The sequence below is a fragment of the Cucurbita moschata genome, unplaced genomic scaffold, assembly GCF_002738365.1.
Source record: "Cucurbita moschata cultivar Rifu unplaced genomic scaffold, Cmos_1.0 Cmo_Scf00037, whole genome shotgun sequence".
NCBI classification, from domain to species: domain Eukaryota; kingdom Viridiplantae; phylum Streptophyta; class Magnoliopsida; order Cucurbitales; family Cucurbitaceae; genus Cucurbita; species Cucurbita moschata.
Genome location: NW_019268553.1, coordinates 1,238,335 through 1,254,634, shown reverse-complemented (window position 1 = coordinate 1,254,634; position 16,300 = coordinate 1,238,335). Strand labels below are relative to the sequence as shown.

The following is a 16,300-nucleotide window of genomic DNA, read 5'->3' as shown; positions in this document are numbered from 1 at the left end:
AAAAAAAAAAAAAAAAAAAAAAAAAAAAAACATATGTTCTGATCCTCAATGTTCTTTATGTGCCCTAGGGATTTTCCTCCCACTTCCTTGTGTTTATATTTTAAAAGTTTATTTATATTATTTTGTTTGTCAACATATTTCGGAGTTATGAGCTTACTTGAGTTATGGAGTTGAGCCAACATTCTCCTGTGCCTGAATATTTCTTGCTTACATTTGCAATAACCTTCATTGCCTAGATTACGCCCATTATACTATAGGATGTTGTTTTATCATGTCGCTATCCTTCAACGGGTAGAAGGGAACATGGTATGTCAATAACACCTGGGTTATGTGGGATCAAACTTTTCATATCTTTGTTAATTGTTTTTCCTTTTTTTTTTTGGTCGTTGTCAGGGTTTGATCACAGAGGAACGAGAAAATATTGATCAAGATGCAAGTCCATTTGCAAGAAAGGTCAAGGAAATTAATCGTCAAGGATTGAGGGAAGGTGCAAGTCTAGTGGAAGTGGTCTGTACTCTCCTTACTTATAGGGCTCATAGCTACTTTTGCATAAAATAATTATGTCTTACTATTTATCTCCACTACTATCTTTGTTTTGACGTCGACATTTAGAAACTGAAAGTTGTTAAAAAAAGGTGGAATTTGAGTGGAGAGCTTAAATAGTTCTGGAAACCAATCTTTTGAGGCATCATAATTTTATTGTTGGGTATGAGTCATCATAAATGAAAGTATACATGCATTTTTAACACGTTGAACATTAGAGCATTGAAATTATATATCATTCTCGTGTTAGTTTATTTCAGTGTGATTTTTCTATTTTTATTTAATTATCAGTATCTTAATTCTCTATTGTCCCTTTGTCGGACATATTTTTATTTTCTGCCATTTCCTTGAAAATGTTAATATTAGGTGCAACAAGTGAAGCCTGATGTGCTTCTGGGATTGTCTGCCGTTGGTGGATTGTTCACAAAGGAGGTATTAACGAACTGACTCTTCTTTCAGTTATTTGTGCCCTAAAATAGTGTGTTAGAATTTTAGCGATTCAAACACTATACATACTACCTGCAATGGATGAAGACAGAGGGGAAAAGAGAAATGGACGATTTCCATTTCCATATCCACATCTTTTACCTTTTGCTTTATGTAAACATGGGTCATATTCTGTGGGAGGCCCCATGGGACTTAGAAAGATGCGGCTGAAAATAGAAACATAAGATAGTGAAAAGAATAAGTAAAAAAGATGATGTAGAATAGGACAAATCCAAATGAAACAAAATGTAACTGAATTGGTTATCTTGTGCATAGTTTAGGATTTAAGAAATAAATGTTACCAATCACCCAAATGTGGAACTTTGTGAAATTTACTCTTCTTATACAACTTGTATTTAGGTATTAGAGGCTCTTAAAGGATCAACAGCTACAAGACCGGCTATTTTTGCCATGTCTAATCCTACAACAAATGGTACAGTTGAATAATCTATGGATTTCTCTACCTATGCATAGGTCACAAATCTCGCCCTTCAGCGGCTTGCTAATTCTTAGAATTTTTTTCATGTAGCCGAGTGCACTCCTGAACAAGCATTCTCAATCTTGGGTGAAAACGTCATATTTGCGAGTGGAAGCCCATTCAAGGATGTTGATTTTGGTATGTAAAATAATTGTCATATGCTTTAATACTTTTCTCTTCTGTTTTAAGCTTCTAGAACAAAAGGCATGTTTCTAAAAAAATTAAGCTCAAGAATATCATTCTCGGATCTGTTTTGTAAAAGTTGTTGGAAGAATGAGTAAAAGTTTGAATACAGGAAATTTTGGGATGCATTCAGCATGAAATTATGTTCTTGAAACTAGCGAGATTTGAAGGCACTTTTAAACGTCTACTTAGCTTGAACATCCTGTTTAAAACAACATCCGTTTTATAAATCCCTATCTTTTTTCATTATGCATCCATAATTTGAGAAATTATTTTGCAAAAATGTTACTTCTGGGTGAAATTTCTTTCTTAATAAGCGAAAACAAATCAAGGATAAAGACTTTAGTCAGTTATATTATCTTCATAATGCTAACAATAACAATTTTAATAGTAACTATAACATGACTTGTCTTTTTGTTCATCGATCATGGAACTAGTTCCTTATAGTTCCATGCTAGAGACAACATTTAATCTATTTTTATGAATTCAAATACATTAAATGTTCTTTTAGAAGCTACGGACCTCCACAATGGTAAGATATTGTCTACTTTGAGCATAAGCTTCTCGTGACTTTGATTTCGGTTTATCCAAAAGGTTTCGTACCAATGGAGATAGTATTTCTTACGTATAAACTCATGATCTTCCTTTTAATTAGCCAACGTGGGACTCCCTCCCAATAATCTTCAGCATGTTCATCTACCTACGTTCTTTTAGAAAGTGCTCTAATATAAGTATAATATTCTCCAGGGAATGGTCATATTGGTCACTGCAACCAAGGAAACAACATGTATCTTTTCCCAGGGTTAGTTTGCCAAATTGCACATTATAATGGCGATAGAGAGAACATTTTATGATACTCTAGGTTTGGTTTATGATATGTGTGGATGCATGTTTGTGTAGTATTGGGCTCGGTACGCTTCTATCTGGCGCTCCTATTGTATCTGATGGCATGCTGCAAGCTGCTGCTGAGTGGTAAGGCTTCTGTTCTTTCAAGTTTTTGTAGATCACATTTTGTTTATGCAAATTTTAGAGCAAACAAAATAATGCAATCTTACAATGTTATGACAAATGGCAACTACAAGATATAATCTGAACTTTCTCATTGAATTATTAACAAAACAGCTTCTTACAATAATGATTCTTTGTCATTCCATTTGTGACGACAGCCTTGCTGCATATATGACTGAAGATGAAGTCCACGAAGGCATTATTTATCCATCAATTTCTAGGTAAGTCATCATCTTAATTTGATGTTTAAATACTTTTCTTTGATTAAGATGAGAAAGTGAGAAGTTTCAGGAGCTTGTTTTTGTTTGTAGCATCCGTGATATTACCAAGGAAATTGCAGCAGCTGTTATTATGGAAGCCATCGAAGAGGATCTTGTCGAAGGATACCGTGGTGTCGATGCTCGAGAACTCCAAAAATTTAGCAAGGTAGATTATATTCTTAAACTTTCTCAATCCTATTTATCGCAAAAGACAGTAATTACTGATGCTCCATGCCTGATTATACTTTTGATCTCAACTTAGCTCAACTGATTATGACATTTGCTCTCTCGACAATTAGGTTAGAGGTTCTGATCCTCAATTGATTATGACATAGGCTCTCTCGACAAATAGATTAGAAAGATTATTAAATAACGAAATGAGGTGTAATGGTCTTTCTTTTTTAGTTCAATAATTATGGAGTGGATGATTGAACCATGGATCAATAATGGTTGTTGTATCCCATAAATTTGATTGTATGATTTTTATAATATAATGCACCATATAAGTCAATAATATCGTCGTGGAGTAATCTTATTTTCATGATTTTAATTTTCAGGAACAAATTTTAGAGTTCGTGAAAAATAACATGTGGAGTCCAGAATATCCGACACTTGTTTACAATCAAGATTAATCTACCTTTATAAGAACAAAATAGTTGTTTTATTTTATGTAACTATCTATATTGTAACACGATTAAGTTTGCCATCTGAAATTGGAAGTTCTAAATTCTAATGTAAGGTAGTCATAAAGATCAAATTTGTTTATATTCACATTTCAGCAAATATTTTTTTGTTGGAGTTGGTATAATTAATATTTTATATATATTGTGTATTTGTCATATATATATATATATATATATATATATATATATATATATATATACTTACAAGTATTTCTTTTGGTTCTAAGTTTCATGAATTTAATTTTTTTTAGATTTTTGTAACAATTCAATATAATTTTTTTTCCTACTCGCGGATTCAAGCCATCGACTTTTAAAATAATTATTAATGTCTTGTTTATCAAATTATATATATATATTTAATGACATACAACATTTTCCTCAATTTAGATTTTTTTTAATATGTGAGGAATCAAACTAGACAATCTAATTATACTTCAATTTAGATAATCACTTAAGGTTTGGTTGTATTTTTTCTGATTTATCAAATAAATTTATTTAAAAATTAAATTTAAACTTTGAAAATTTTATTCATTAACAAGATTATTACAAAATTAACCTAAAAACGTGGCTCTAATATCATATTTTAAAACATATTTTACATCTTAGTATAAAATATTGAAAAAGAACATATTTTTAACAAATAATAATAATATATATTATTTAAATTATTAAACAACATATTGTCAATAAGAACATTTATGTCTTATAATAGTATTTAAATAAATTTGTATTATACTAAATTTATATTTAAAAAGTGATTATATCAGTTATAAATATATTTTTTTTTCTTATTGGGAATTAGGAAGATATTCTAATGGAGATATATTTTTTAGTTTTTCTTTAAAAAATATTTTAAATTAATCCAAGTTTTTAAATTTTTTTATTTCTCAAACTACAAAGGGTTCAATTTAACCCATTTTTTAGTATTTATGTTTTTAAAAATTATTATATTATCCCTTCTATGCCTGTAATGACCCAGATCTAGATATTGTCTTCCTTTGCTTTTTTTTTTCGGGCTTCCCTCAAGGTTTTAAAATGCGTGAGAGGTTTATAGGGCTTCCCTCAAAACTTTAAAACGCTGTCTGCTAGGCGAAGGTTTCCACACTTGTTCTCCTCTCCAACCAATGTGGGACATCACAATACATAATCGAAAATTTGTAGCGGTGATTTTTTTAATATATATATATATTTATTTATCTTTAATTAAAAGTCGAAATATTCACAATTTTAACCTAATTTTTATAAAATAGAAAAAAATATCGACTACAGTAGTTTTTCGCAAGTAACGAGTTCGAACTTCGCACTTTCATAACCGGGAATAGGATATAGCCTTAGTAAGCTCTGAATCCCCTCTCATGGAGCTACGGACCTGACCGGAGAAGCTTCGACGGAATGAATGGCACTTGCAGCACCGTCTTCCAGCTCTGGCAGAGCCCTCCGACTAAACGCCTCATCATCCGAAGCTTCAATGTTTACTACGGTTCTGGTCCTTTTTCTTGCCCTCCCGTACTTGATTAGTTTGCTCAGGAGGATGATTAACTTTCGTATCTCTTTCACTGCTTTTGTATGGTTGAAATTGAAGCTGATAGACGCGGCTTTGCTCAATCGCCGCCATTTCTTAGTTTCTTGAATGATACTTTGGCTTTTGTTCGAAATCTGTTTCTTACTGCATTTTGAAGTCAATTTTGCGGCTTGTTGATTAGGAACAAGTAGCAAGATAGAAAATATCATTGTCTTCTTTTGAAAATTAGAATGCTAGAGATTTTAGTACTTTTTATTTCCATTCTTCTGATGTATTCGCTGTATTGATTTCATTTCATTATCTTCTCCTACTCATTTTAACGGTAGTTGCTTTCTTTAGAATCTCTTCGCACTTGTTTTTTGATGCTGATTTCTGATAGTTGCTATTTGTGTTCTTCTTAAGCAGGTATGCATGTGATTAGGAGTTCTAGGATTTATCCAAATCAATGCTTCCACAGGTCGATTCAAACTGAAACATATAACGTTGTCAATGGAAGTTATATACCGAAAACTGAAACAAAAGATGAAAATGAAGTGAAGGTATTTGGTTCTGTTTTCTTTTACTTTAGTTCGGAGGTTGTGCCGTCTTACATCTTAATTTGATGCAAATGAAATATGTTACCTGTTATGAACGGAAATCGAAAAACTTGAGTTCAATCGATTTTCACTTTATTTTTAGAAAACAAGATTTTTTACATTATTTTGAAGGTTTGTCCTTAAACTGAAATTGATTTTGTTCATTAGAATGCTCAACTTCTCATTTGTTTCACATGCTTTGACCTATTTGCATGCGATACTTGTTGGATGATGAAAGTCTCACGTCGGCTAATTTACGGAATGATCATGGGTTTATAATCAAGGAATACTATCTCCATTGGTATGAGGCCTTTTGGGGAAGCCCAAAGCAAAACCATGAGAGCTTATGCTCAAAGTGGACAATATCATACCATTGTGGAGAGTCGTGTTCATTTAACGGTTAGCATAAGCTCTCATGGTTTTGCTTTGGGCAAATCTCTTTCTCTATCCATATTAGATAGTTTTTACTAGTTATACATTTTTCACGTTATTTCATGTTTAGCTCTTCTGCCGTGGTATTTTACTCGACTGTAATTGACAGAATGTGGCTACTGTCTCATGTCCTGGTTCCAGGAAAAAGATAAACCATCAAAGAATCTTGAGAGCGTGGGTGCATTTCAGAAGCTGCCCATGGTGATGCCATCTATTGATATTTTCCAGTCTGCACTAAAGAAGGCCAAGAGGGTTAGCCCTACAAAGGGTACTTTTAGTAGCATGCGGTTCTGTTTCTGTGTTTGCTTGGCTGGTCTTGTGATCTGATTTGAGTGAAAGCGGACTCAAATCACTTCTGCTTATGCTGATTTTCTTGTATCCATCTTCAGGAATAGCCAATATTGCAAAGAGGGAGAGAAATAGGGGTGCTAAGCAGCTCGATACACTGATGAAAGTTTGTTCTTATCCCAAATATCAGTCCACTTTTATATACGATATAAAAGAATTACTCTGGTGCATTGTAATCGTACATGAAATATTGTAAAGCTCATCGTGACATCTTGTTTCCTTTGTTAGGAGTTGGCAGTTCCCTTAAGAACATACCTAGAAGAGTTTCCAAAGAAAGAATATCTTCACCCTTATGAATGTTCTCTCATTGAGTTGACACTTGGAGATGGAAAGTATGAAGAGGTATATTATGAAGCATTACTTTCTATCCACTTTTTGCGGCATAAATGTGTTATTATGGTTCATATCCTTCAATAATGACTTCTTTTTCGAACTTATAATCTTCTAATGATTAAAATCATAGGACTTTACTCATTATAAGGCCTCTTTAGAATTTGCATATGAAATTCTTGTCGCAATAGATTTAAATTTTGGAAGGCTGGAAATCTATTTTGGAAATTACATTTTAATATGTTTTTCTTGATTGCTTATGTGGAAATATTTGTTATTTTGTGCCATGTTAATGAGTTCTTGCACTTTTACTTTGTTGATAATACTTTATTTTCTTCAACGTTAATCCTAATCTTTTGAAATTTACATGCGATTCTATGGCATAATACTTCCATGGCAAACATTCTTGTGAAGGATCATCAGTCAACAATGTTTCTTCATTTAACAGGTCTTGAGAAAGGTTGATAATCTAAGGAAGAAAGTGGTATCTGTAGGGAAGGAGCATGCTTCTCTCTGTGCGAAGGTTAGGATTTTTTTTTAATTTTGTAGTCTTATGAATTGATAGTTATTGGTTCCTTCTCTGTTTTCCTCTGTTAAATTGTATAGATTAGATATAAATTTCATCACTTCTTAACAAATGTGTAAAAAAAGCACTCATACTCTTGGGAACTTTAAGGTCTGCTTTCATTTTGGCTATGTGACTTAAAAGAATGTGGTAAAACTTTTTTTTCTTCTTCTTTTGTTTAGAGAGTAAAGTTTCGAGTTGGCGAAACAAAATGTAGCTTAAAAATCTGTCTTTTGACTTACCTCGATTAGTTTTCTAGTGACTACCCACCACACACACTCACAACAACGAAAAGAAAAATTTATTTCATTAACGTAATTTTAATCGGGACTGTACTTCAATGTTCTTTTTACAGTCCACATCAAAGCGGGATGCAGAGGAAAGCCTTAGTGTGGTTAGTTCTCTCCTTAATGAGGTGGCATTCTGTTCAAATATGTGAAATCATTACCCATGATGTTATTTCAAATGCAGGGTATGAAGAAAGTAGAAGAAGTCTATATTCATCAAGCAAAAGCTGTTGATGATCTGTTACAGATTGCAAAGGTATTATTTATTTTTATTTTTTAAATTCTGCTATGATTAATTGAATATCGTATTTATGGGGAAAATCCGTACCATTCCCCCTTGTAATTATCATTGCATTGAAACTCTGATTTAAATGCCTGAAGGTGTAGTTTCTTAGCATCTTTCCTTCTAATCAATATCACTTTGACATTACCCTTTTTCATGTAATGACATATTTGATCCTTTAATATGCTTTTTGGAGCCAACGAGCACTTTTTCTTGCTTAAGGCCATCTAAATCTGTCAGCTACTTAACACATGGAACCTACATTTATTTACAATGATGTTTGATATGTACAAATTGTCAGACTTTACGGGCAATGCCAGTTGTAGACTTGGATAAACCAACCCTTTGTCTTGTTGGAGCCCCAAATGTTGGGAAGTCGTCTTTGGTTCGAATCCTCTCTACCGGGAAGCCTGAGGTGTGTACATATTTACTATTATGGTTAAGATCACTTTTGTCATGTTTAAAAACATTCTAAAACGTGCCTTTAATCATTCAAAATCAATTTAACGTTTGACGTTACAGTTTTAAACACAATTTTCTTACCACCAAAATTGATCTTGAATGATTAAAAACATGTTTTTCAGTCATTTATGAACGTGAAAAATTGATCTTAACTCTTTCAAAATCATTTCCAAACCTGACTTGATCTACAGAGACTGTGCTGGAGAGAATGACAGTCCTGAATCTTGATGGATTTTTGTTGCTAATATTGTTTTCCATTAGATCTGTAATTACCCGTTCACTACACGAGGAATACTGATGGGTCATATAGTCCTAAACTACCAGCATTTTCAGGTGATAGTTTACCCTTGAATACGTGGATTTAATTCTCTCTCTTTCCCCTCTCAATTCAATTTATTCTCTTCTCCAATCTGATTGCAGGTAACAGATACTCCTGGCCTTCTGAAAAGATCTGATGGTAATTGCACTTAATGCTTACAATTTCAGTTTTTTCTAATCCAAGCTATGAATTGAAGTGCCAATCCCGAGTCATCTCTTCTATGTCGTTAAGGGACCCGTTAAACGAGTCAAATGTCTATAACGTCCGAAATAGGGTACTTCAAATTTATGAAAATGATATCAATATCATGTCGGTGTTGGATTATTTTAGGAAAAATCATGAAAAACTGTATGAATTGATAAATTAAATTTAACACCTGAAATTATCCATATAAATGGTTAGTGTTCATATTTATACTATCAACACTCATTATGTCTGTATTTCTAGTATTTCTTGATACTTTTGACATAGTGCTGATCTTTCCTCGACATCTCAAGAAAAGAAATTTACCGGACAGTATTATAAATGTCTATTTGGTACATAACTTTCCTCTGGAACTGCAGATGACAGAAACAATTTGGAGAAGTTGACACTTGCGGTTCTGTCGCACCTTCCAACGGCAGTGCTATTTGTACATGATCTCTCTGGAGAATGTGGCACTTCACCTTCCGATCAGGTATCACCGGCCTATCACCATTTTCAAATTCAATATAATACATCTAATAGAACAATATCAGTGCAATTTTATGGGGTTTTTTGGTTCAACGAGTCTGAGAATTCAAATATTTGATCTCTTTGTCGAAGATATATATCTTAATTAATTGAGTCAGGTTCGAGTTGATAGTGAAATTTGATGGTTAAACTAATGTGTAAATGCTAATGTTATTCACGAATTTGACATGAATTACATCTCCGAGAAGAAATCCAACCAAACGGACGACAGTTACCGATCAGAACTGGTCAAATATGTCGGTCTTTTCCACCCTAATCTGCATTCTATATTGTACAGTTGGCCATCTACAAAGAAATGAAGGAAAGATATGGCAACCATCTGTGGCTCAATGTCGTCTCCAAATGTGATCTTCTGAAAGAGTCTCCTGTAATCTTCAGCACTGAAAGCTATGATCATGACGATATTGAACTAGAACGGTACAGGCGATTGGGACCTGATGGAGCCTTGCTGGTATCGGTTAAGAATGACGTAGGACTCATCGAGGTAATTGTTGCAAGCCTTTTCCTCTTGTTTACTTGCAGTTCTTATCTAACCCGAGTTCTTATTATAGTTATTATCGTGTTCTAAAATACTGCAGTGTACACGAATCGATCAAAATGAGTATTCTTACAACTATGATTCAATACAAATTTTCCTTATTACATGCCATCTTTGCAGTTGAAAGAAAGAGTACATGAAATGCTGGTTTCTCAAATGACTCGAATCAAAACAAAAGGCGACCACGGAAACACAACTTTGAAGACCTCATAGCATCTGAAAATCAGCACGTTGATAGCGAAACCAGACTCTCAAATTTGGAAAACTCGAAACACTGATAATCATGTCACAATGTTCAAGTCAGGAACCCACAACTATCATTACCTGCCTTGTCCCCTCGTGGTATTATTCTCTATCGAGGAAACGACATGGACAGCATTCGCGTAATTTAAAGTCGTCGTAGACTTGTAAACCATACGCTGTGAGATTTTCATTTAGAGTTGTCAATTATGATTTATCATTGCTTATTCTTGAACATTAGAGGGCTCTTTACTGAGTTCATCTGAAAGAAAAGAAAATTTTGATTTTAGCAAGCTCGAGACCGAAGAATCGTCACACTAGAGATTCGATAATGATTTTCACGAAAAAAAATAACAAAATATGGTGAAATAATGTATAAATTTGGTAAATTTTATTTAATTTAAAATAAGTTAAAAATCGTAATTTAGGGTTTGAGATAACATTTAAAATAATTAATTTCCTCATCTTCAAACAGTCGAATTATATTTAATTAGGATCCAAACGCCCCATAGAATTTACTCAAAGAAGAACCAACGGAGAAAATTAAAGAAGACCACCGTAGCCGTTGTAATTACGTGACCTCTAAAATTACACACGAAAATTTAAAAATAAAAAATAAGAGTGAAATTACATAAGTACCCCTATACCGGCCGTAAACACCATTTAACGTGCTCATTCTTACGGTCAATCCCCTACCTATTTAAGCATTCACTATCTCTTCGTTTAATGCCGCGTTTTCCCTCCTCTTCTTCAGATCTCTTTCTCTCTCCTTGGCGCGCTCCGTTTTCAACTGTAAGATTCTTTGATCTCCTCTCTTTTATCTCGGAACTTACTCGATTGCACTACTTCTTGTTTGATCTCTGCATTGCCGTCGTGTTTTCGCTTGAATGTTGTTGATCTCCTTCGTTTTGTCGATTCCGCTTGGATCCAGACGTATTTTTCCTTTGGCCTTTTGAAATCGTGTGGAGAATAGAGAAATTTGAGTTCCTGAGTGTTTTTTATTCTGAAACTAGTTCGTTTGGAGTTTACTCGCTTAGATCTGGCTTTGAAAAATTTTACCGCCATTTTTTCTGGTAGGCAAAGAATAGAGAATTGTAAATGAACTGCGAATCTTTATTTCTTGGCTTGCATTTTCTTTGGCTTATTTGTTCTCTAAAGGATGCCGATGTTTTTTTTTTTCCTTTTTGCCTGTATCTTCATTGACAGTGCTATTAGCGTTATGAATGTTTTGAAGTTGTACATGCCGTTATTTCTGTATCCTAAATGGATGACCACGTTCAAGCAATTTGGATCTGCAGATATTCGATCAAAGCTGATGTTCATATTAATGTTTGGAAGATTTCGGTTTCCCTGTGTTCGAGGATTTAGAGAATAAGTAGATTAACATTTTATACATTCAGCCTAGTGTTCTTCGACTTATCGTTAACTTTCATAGCATGAAAATCACATTACGTTCTTTATGTTACCTATTCTCTACTCCTTGCTTGAGTGCTCAAACCTGGTTTTGACATATTTTTATCTGGCTTTTGTGTAGATAGTCAGTTCACTTTTAAATCAGTGTCATGGGGACTGTCGCTGATGTTGCTCCGATTAAGGTAAGGTTTGACCACGTTTTTACTTCATATATTGAGGAAAGTGATGTCAATTGAAAGATCAGAGAATCTCCATCGTAGGATTTTCCTGGACACTAGTTTTGTTGGGGATGTTTGTCTTTGCTTCCTTCTTGAATGAACTATTTGATCCTGAAGTCTTGGTACATGGTTAAAATGCAATTACAGGACACTAAAGGAAGCTTAGTTAATAAGAAGCCCACAGTTGTCTTTGTTTTAGGTGAGTAAACTTTTCAAAGATTAAATAAATTCATAGGCTCTCTTCTTTTCTAGATTCCTTATGAGATGAACCGACATTTCTTTTTATGCTAAATTTCGTCTGGTACTAAGCTGTAGTTGGATTTTATAATTACCAGGTGGGCCAGGTAGTGGCAAGGGTACTCAATGTTCAAATATCATTGAACACTTCGGGTACACTCATCTTAGTGCTGGGGATCTTCTCCGAGCAGAGATCAAATCTGGTTCAGAGAATGGGTATGAATACTCCCCTTTCATATAATATCTTCTAAATCTCACTACTTCTTTCCTTCCTAACTTTATACATTGTCGCAACTTGACCATTTACAAAATATGTAGTACCTGCTGATCCTACCATTTTCTTTTCTTAGCACGATGATTCAAAACATGATTAAAGAAGGGAAAATTGTTCCTTCCGAGGTCACCATAAAGCTTCTTCAACGAGCAATGGAGAAAAGTGGTAATGACAAATTTCTTATTGATGGATTCCCTCGTAACGAAGAAAATCGTGCTGCATTTGAAGCTGTTGTAAGCCATTTCTCTCTTTTCTCTGGCCATTGTTTTCTTAAAAATCAATATATTTCTGTATAATTGATTTTTGAGGTTGTACAATCCAAGGCAGTGCTTGATTCAACTGTATGATTGATGTTTTGCAGACAGGCATTGAACCATCTGTTGTCCTGTTCTTTGATTGTCTTGAGGAGGAGATGGAGAGGCGCCTGTTGAGTAGGAATGAGGTTTGAAGGGATAAATTTCTCTTTATTTAAATCTGTTCTTCGAAAATTTAATTTCACGCTATGAATTGTCTTTATGGATATAATAATTCAGGGTAGAGTGGACGACAACATTGAAACAATTAGGAAGCGATTCAAGGTTTTCTTGGAGTCTAGTATTCCTGTGATTCGTTACTATGAATCCAAAGGGAAAGTTCGGAAGGTGTTGATTCTCTCTCTCCAGACTTCAATACTTTCTGGCATCTTTTATTTTTAATTATCTTTTTTATTTTATATCTTGAATCATGTTCTACTCTTCTTAGATTGACGCTACTAGGCCTGTTAAGGAGGTTTTTGAATCTGTTAAAGCCATTTTTGCTCCAAAAAGTAAACAGGTAAGTTTTCTTGATATGCTTTAATTTTTGTTTTCTTTAACACGTCTTGCAGTTTCTTAATAGAAAATTTGGAACCCAGCCTTAGTTATGCGGATGAGAAAGCCCATCAAGTTTGGATTGTAGGAAAATGTAGGAATTTGGCCTTTTCAAAATCTGAACCATGAGGGAGAACTAAACTCACTCTTAGGGTCTGAAGGTCCAATATCTTGACGTGCCTGGTATTTAGATGTCTGGAAACTATGGTCTGTGGTTGTTTCAACTTTTGTGGCCCTAACTCTATACATATTAGATTATTGCCTTTTGACCTTGTGGCTAGTGAACAGAAACCATACATGCAATTCATTAGAGATCAGTGGAAGTTAATTGTCGTAATGTGGCTTTTAGTTTCATGACCTTTAAATACAAAGACATGGTTGGAAAGTTTGTTTTGATTTCTACACTATACATCTAGCTATTGTGAACGTGACAGCCAAATTGATCCACACATGTAGTTTGCGCTTTTGCTACATTGTTATTATGCATAATACATTCTGGCTTACCATTCCTCATTACTGGTACTGATGTTGCTGTGGTTTGCCTTGTTGCAGGTTCACTGAAGATGAACTGCCCGGTAGTTCTGCGTTGATATCTCCTTTGAGGTAACACTGTAATCACAAACCTCGCAGATGAGTTCATCTTTTCTGAAAAATTTTATTATATGTGTTTATCGACGAGTTTTGTCTTAATAACCCAAAGTGGAAATGGTTTGTCACAAACTATCAACTTTTTCATCATTTCAAGTTTTCCCAATGTTAACATTTGGCTAGCTCATTCAACTCCGTGTTTCTAATTTCTTTCCTTATGCTATTGGTAGGTATTGATTTTGCTGGCTGCATCAGAGTTGGATGTTTAGGTTCTATTCTATACAAGGAGTTAACCATATTCTTATTATTGTTATCGTACTTTATTACTAAGTTTTGTCGTGTGCATCTTACAAAAGAGGTCTCTGTCTCTAAATTTTTCATATTGAGATTGTATCCGTTGATTTAAATAATAAAGGCAAGCCTTGCTTCCATTTATCTTTTATCAACAGTGTCTCATTCCTTGCATCGCCCCACCCCATCCCCTTCGCTAATGTTAAAGCTAGATATAACTTCAGCCACTTTTTGGCAGCTTCTTTACACATTTTCAAAGAAAAGGATTTGCCTGTAGACGAGGAAGGGGAGAATTGATCATTGCAGCTAAGGTTGTAAGAGCTCTAACTCGTTGCTAAATCTTAGTTCTGCATCTAATACGTTTTTTTAATGTTAAAACTTGATGATTTATTGAACACAAAATTCAACTTTTTGTATAATAGATTCTTTGGGTATAAAAAAATGTGAATATGTGAACCTTTGAGAACCTATTAGACATGTTTTAGAAAGGTTCAATGACATGAGTTGTAATTTAACCAAATATGCACCCTAAATTCTCATTAGAAAACATTGTTAAAAAAAGCATGGTTTGTAGATAGTACAAGGAAAACCAATTTGTGTAGAGAGGATAGATAACTACTCTTTAGAAATTGAAATCTTAATACCCTACCTTCATTGCATAAGCCTAGAATAGGATACCATTATCCTTGTTGGTATCAATGACAATTCCAATTTTCTCTTGAATTTTTTCCTTGTTTGGAGGCTCATAATCTTCTCCTTCTTTACTAACTCCTACCAAATGTGAGATTTTAGTTCCACTTCTACTAATCTTCCTTGGACAAGGTAAGACTAAGTTTTGCCTTAAATATCATATTTATTGGTTTAAACTATTTATCTTGACTACCTCCTTTTCTTTAGAGTACTTTGTCTATACCATTCTCAACAACCAATCTCTACATGATCATATCATTAAACTTAACTATTTCATTGTTTAGCACCCAAAAAACCTCAAACATTTTTTTTAATGATATAATATTGTCAACTTTTTAGTATATTGCCTTCATGATTTTGCTTTAGTTTTACTTTCCTCCGCTAATTATATTCACTTATATACCTACCTTTTTTCTCTCTCTCTCTCTTTTTTTTTGGTCCAACAGGATTCTAGTTGCATTCATTCTCTAGAAAAAGATTATGTGCCATTGCCCATCTCCGTCCCCGATCTAACTTCAAAATGGGACTTTGACCTACAGGAGGTTTTCAAACACTGATATGTGATCAAATGACCGATCATACTAACAAACCCATGAAACTCAAGTGATTAATGATAAAGCACTTCTAGTTTCCATTATTTCACTTCTCTCCGTCCAGCTTTGGGTTTCAGAATTCTACTCTATCGGAATCTTATACAGAGAGAGATCCTTTTCGTTCATCCAAAACCCCTTTTACATTCATAAGAAGTAAAGCTAGAAAGAGAGAGTTCGTGGGTTATTATAAGACTGAAAAGCTTGTTCAATTGTAGGTTAGAGCGCCGAACAACGTGAGTTAGTCATTTGCTCAACCCAATATTCCTCAACTGTTCTCAAAACCAGTTTCCTTTCAACTAGATATTTCGTCGAACAACATGGCTGCATTATCCAAAAATGGCATCCCTCATAACAGTCAGGTGAATTCGAATACCATTGTATTTAACTTCATAGCCTCACCAAAACAACCACACGGATTTCCTCAACGAGCACCGCGATCGAACCGAAAAGATTTTCCATCATTTCTCGAAATCGAGATTGTAACAACCGAAAGAACTTTTTGTTTTTGTTTTGTTTTGTTTTTTGTTCTCCCAGGAAGACAGGAAGAGAGAAGACGTACTCTATTGTGAGTTGAAAGAGAAGGCGCTTTAATGGCGTCGAACGCAATGGAGAGCTTAGAAAAAGAAGACGACCATGAAAGAGAAGTGGGTTTCTGAACGAAACTAGAAAACCAGAAGCTGATGACGACGACGACTCGAGAACTGATGAGCTTAACATTTTCACACTTAAGGATCCCTGGTACGATTCTTGCTCCTCTGCCCTCTACTAGACTTTATTTTTGCTTCTGTGGCGGTGTCTTGACAGCGTGGTGTTTTTTTTTTTTTTTTTTTTTTTTTTTTTTTTTTTTTTTTTTTTTTTTTTTTTTTTTTTTTTT

At 34.1% G+C, this 16,300-nt stretch overlaps 3 protein-coding genes across 9 annotated transcripts in view; all 3 read left to right on the top strand.

Moving 5' to 3' along the window:
• The window catches only part of LOC111432147 (NAD-dependent malic enzyme 1, mitochondrial), a 9,979-nt gene extending 6,229 nt beyond the window's left edge, over nt 1-3,750 (top strand). For both annotated transcript variants that reach the window (XM_023068966.1, XM_023068967.1), the window contains exons 11-19: nt 394-507; nt 910-975; nt 1,390-1,462; nt 1,559-1,645; nt 2,438-2,492; nt 2,591-2,662; nt 2,857-2,919; nt 3,010-3,124; nt 3,516-3,750. In XM_023068966.1, the coding sequence (XP_022924734.1) occupies nt 394-507; nt 910-975; nt 1,390-1,462; nt 1,559-1,645; nt 2,438-2,492; nt 2,591-2,662; nt 2,857-2,919; nt 3,010-3,124; nt 3,516-3,590 (720 nt within the window). In that variant the 3' untranslated portion in view covers nt 3,591-3,750. The remainder of the gene's footprint in view (nt 1-393; nt 508-909; nt 976-1,389; nt 1,463-1,558; nt 1,646-2,437; nt 2,493-2,590; nt 2,663-2,856; nt 2,920-3,009; nt 3,125-3,515) is intronic.
• Nucleotides 3,751-4,924: 1,174 nt separating this feature from the next.
• LOC111432032 (nucleolar GTP-binding protein 1) lies at nt 4,925-10,564 on the top strand. Of its 3 annotated transcripts, none has more exons than XM_023068823.1 (14): nt 4,925-5,121; nt 5,569-5,702; nt 6,312-6,438; nt 6,560-6,624; nt 6,747-6,860; nt 7,297-7,371; nt 7,769-7,807; nt 7,885-7,956; nt 8,285-8,398; nt 8,707-8,778; nt 8,866-8,902; nt 9,328-9,440; nt 9,774-9,980; nt 10,155-10,564. In XM_023068823.1, the coding sequence occupies exons 1-14, from the start codon at nt 5,034-5,036 to the stop codon at nt 10,245-10,247; spliced, it is 1,350 nt and encodes a 449-aa protein (XP_022924591.1). In that variant the 5' UTR covers nt 4,925-5,033; the 3' UTR covers nt 10,248-10,564. The 3 variants fall into 3 exon arrangements, with proteins under 3 accessions (XP_022924591.1, XP_022924590.1, XP_022924589.1); XM_023068822.1 differs by having other exon boundaries at nt 5,566-5,702; XM_023068821.1 differs by having other exon boundaries at nt 4,925-5,127.
• A 417-nt stretch (nt 10,565-10,981) lies between these two features.
• On the top strand, nt 10,982-14,457 carry LOC111432034 (UMP-CMP kinase 3-like). 4 transcript variants are annotated; one of them, XR_002708597.1, is made up of 11 exons: nt 10,982-11,066; nt 11,809-11,869; nt 12,053-12,104; nt 12,241-12,358; nt 12,493-12,649; nt 12,778-12,858; nt 12,950-13,057; nt 13,158-13,229; nt 13,817-13,867; nt 14,083-14,121; nt 14,382-14,457. XR_002708597.1 is itself a non-coding variant. In XM_023068824.1 (10 exons), the coding sequence occupies exons 2-9, from the start codon at nt 11,837-11,839 to the stop codon at nt 13,823-13,825; spliced, it is 630 nt and encodes a 209-aa protein (XP_022924592.1). In that variant the 5' UTR covers nt 10,982-11,066; nt 11,809-11,836; the 3' UTR covers nt 13,826-13,867; nt 14,083-14,294. The 4 variants fall into 4 exon arrangements, 2 of the variants coding, with proteins under 2 accessions (XP_022924592.1, XP_022924593.1); XR_002708598.1 differs by lacking the exon at nt 14,382-14,457 and adding an exon at nt 13,900-13,972 and having other exon boundaries at nt 14,083-14,294; XM_023068824.1 differs by lacking the exon at nt 14,382-14,457 and having other exon boundaries at nt 14,083-14,294.
• The last annotated feature ends 1,843 nt before the right edge of the window (nt 14,458-16,300 follow it).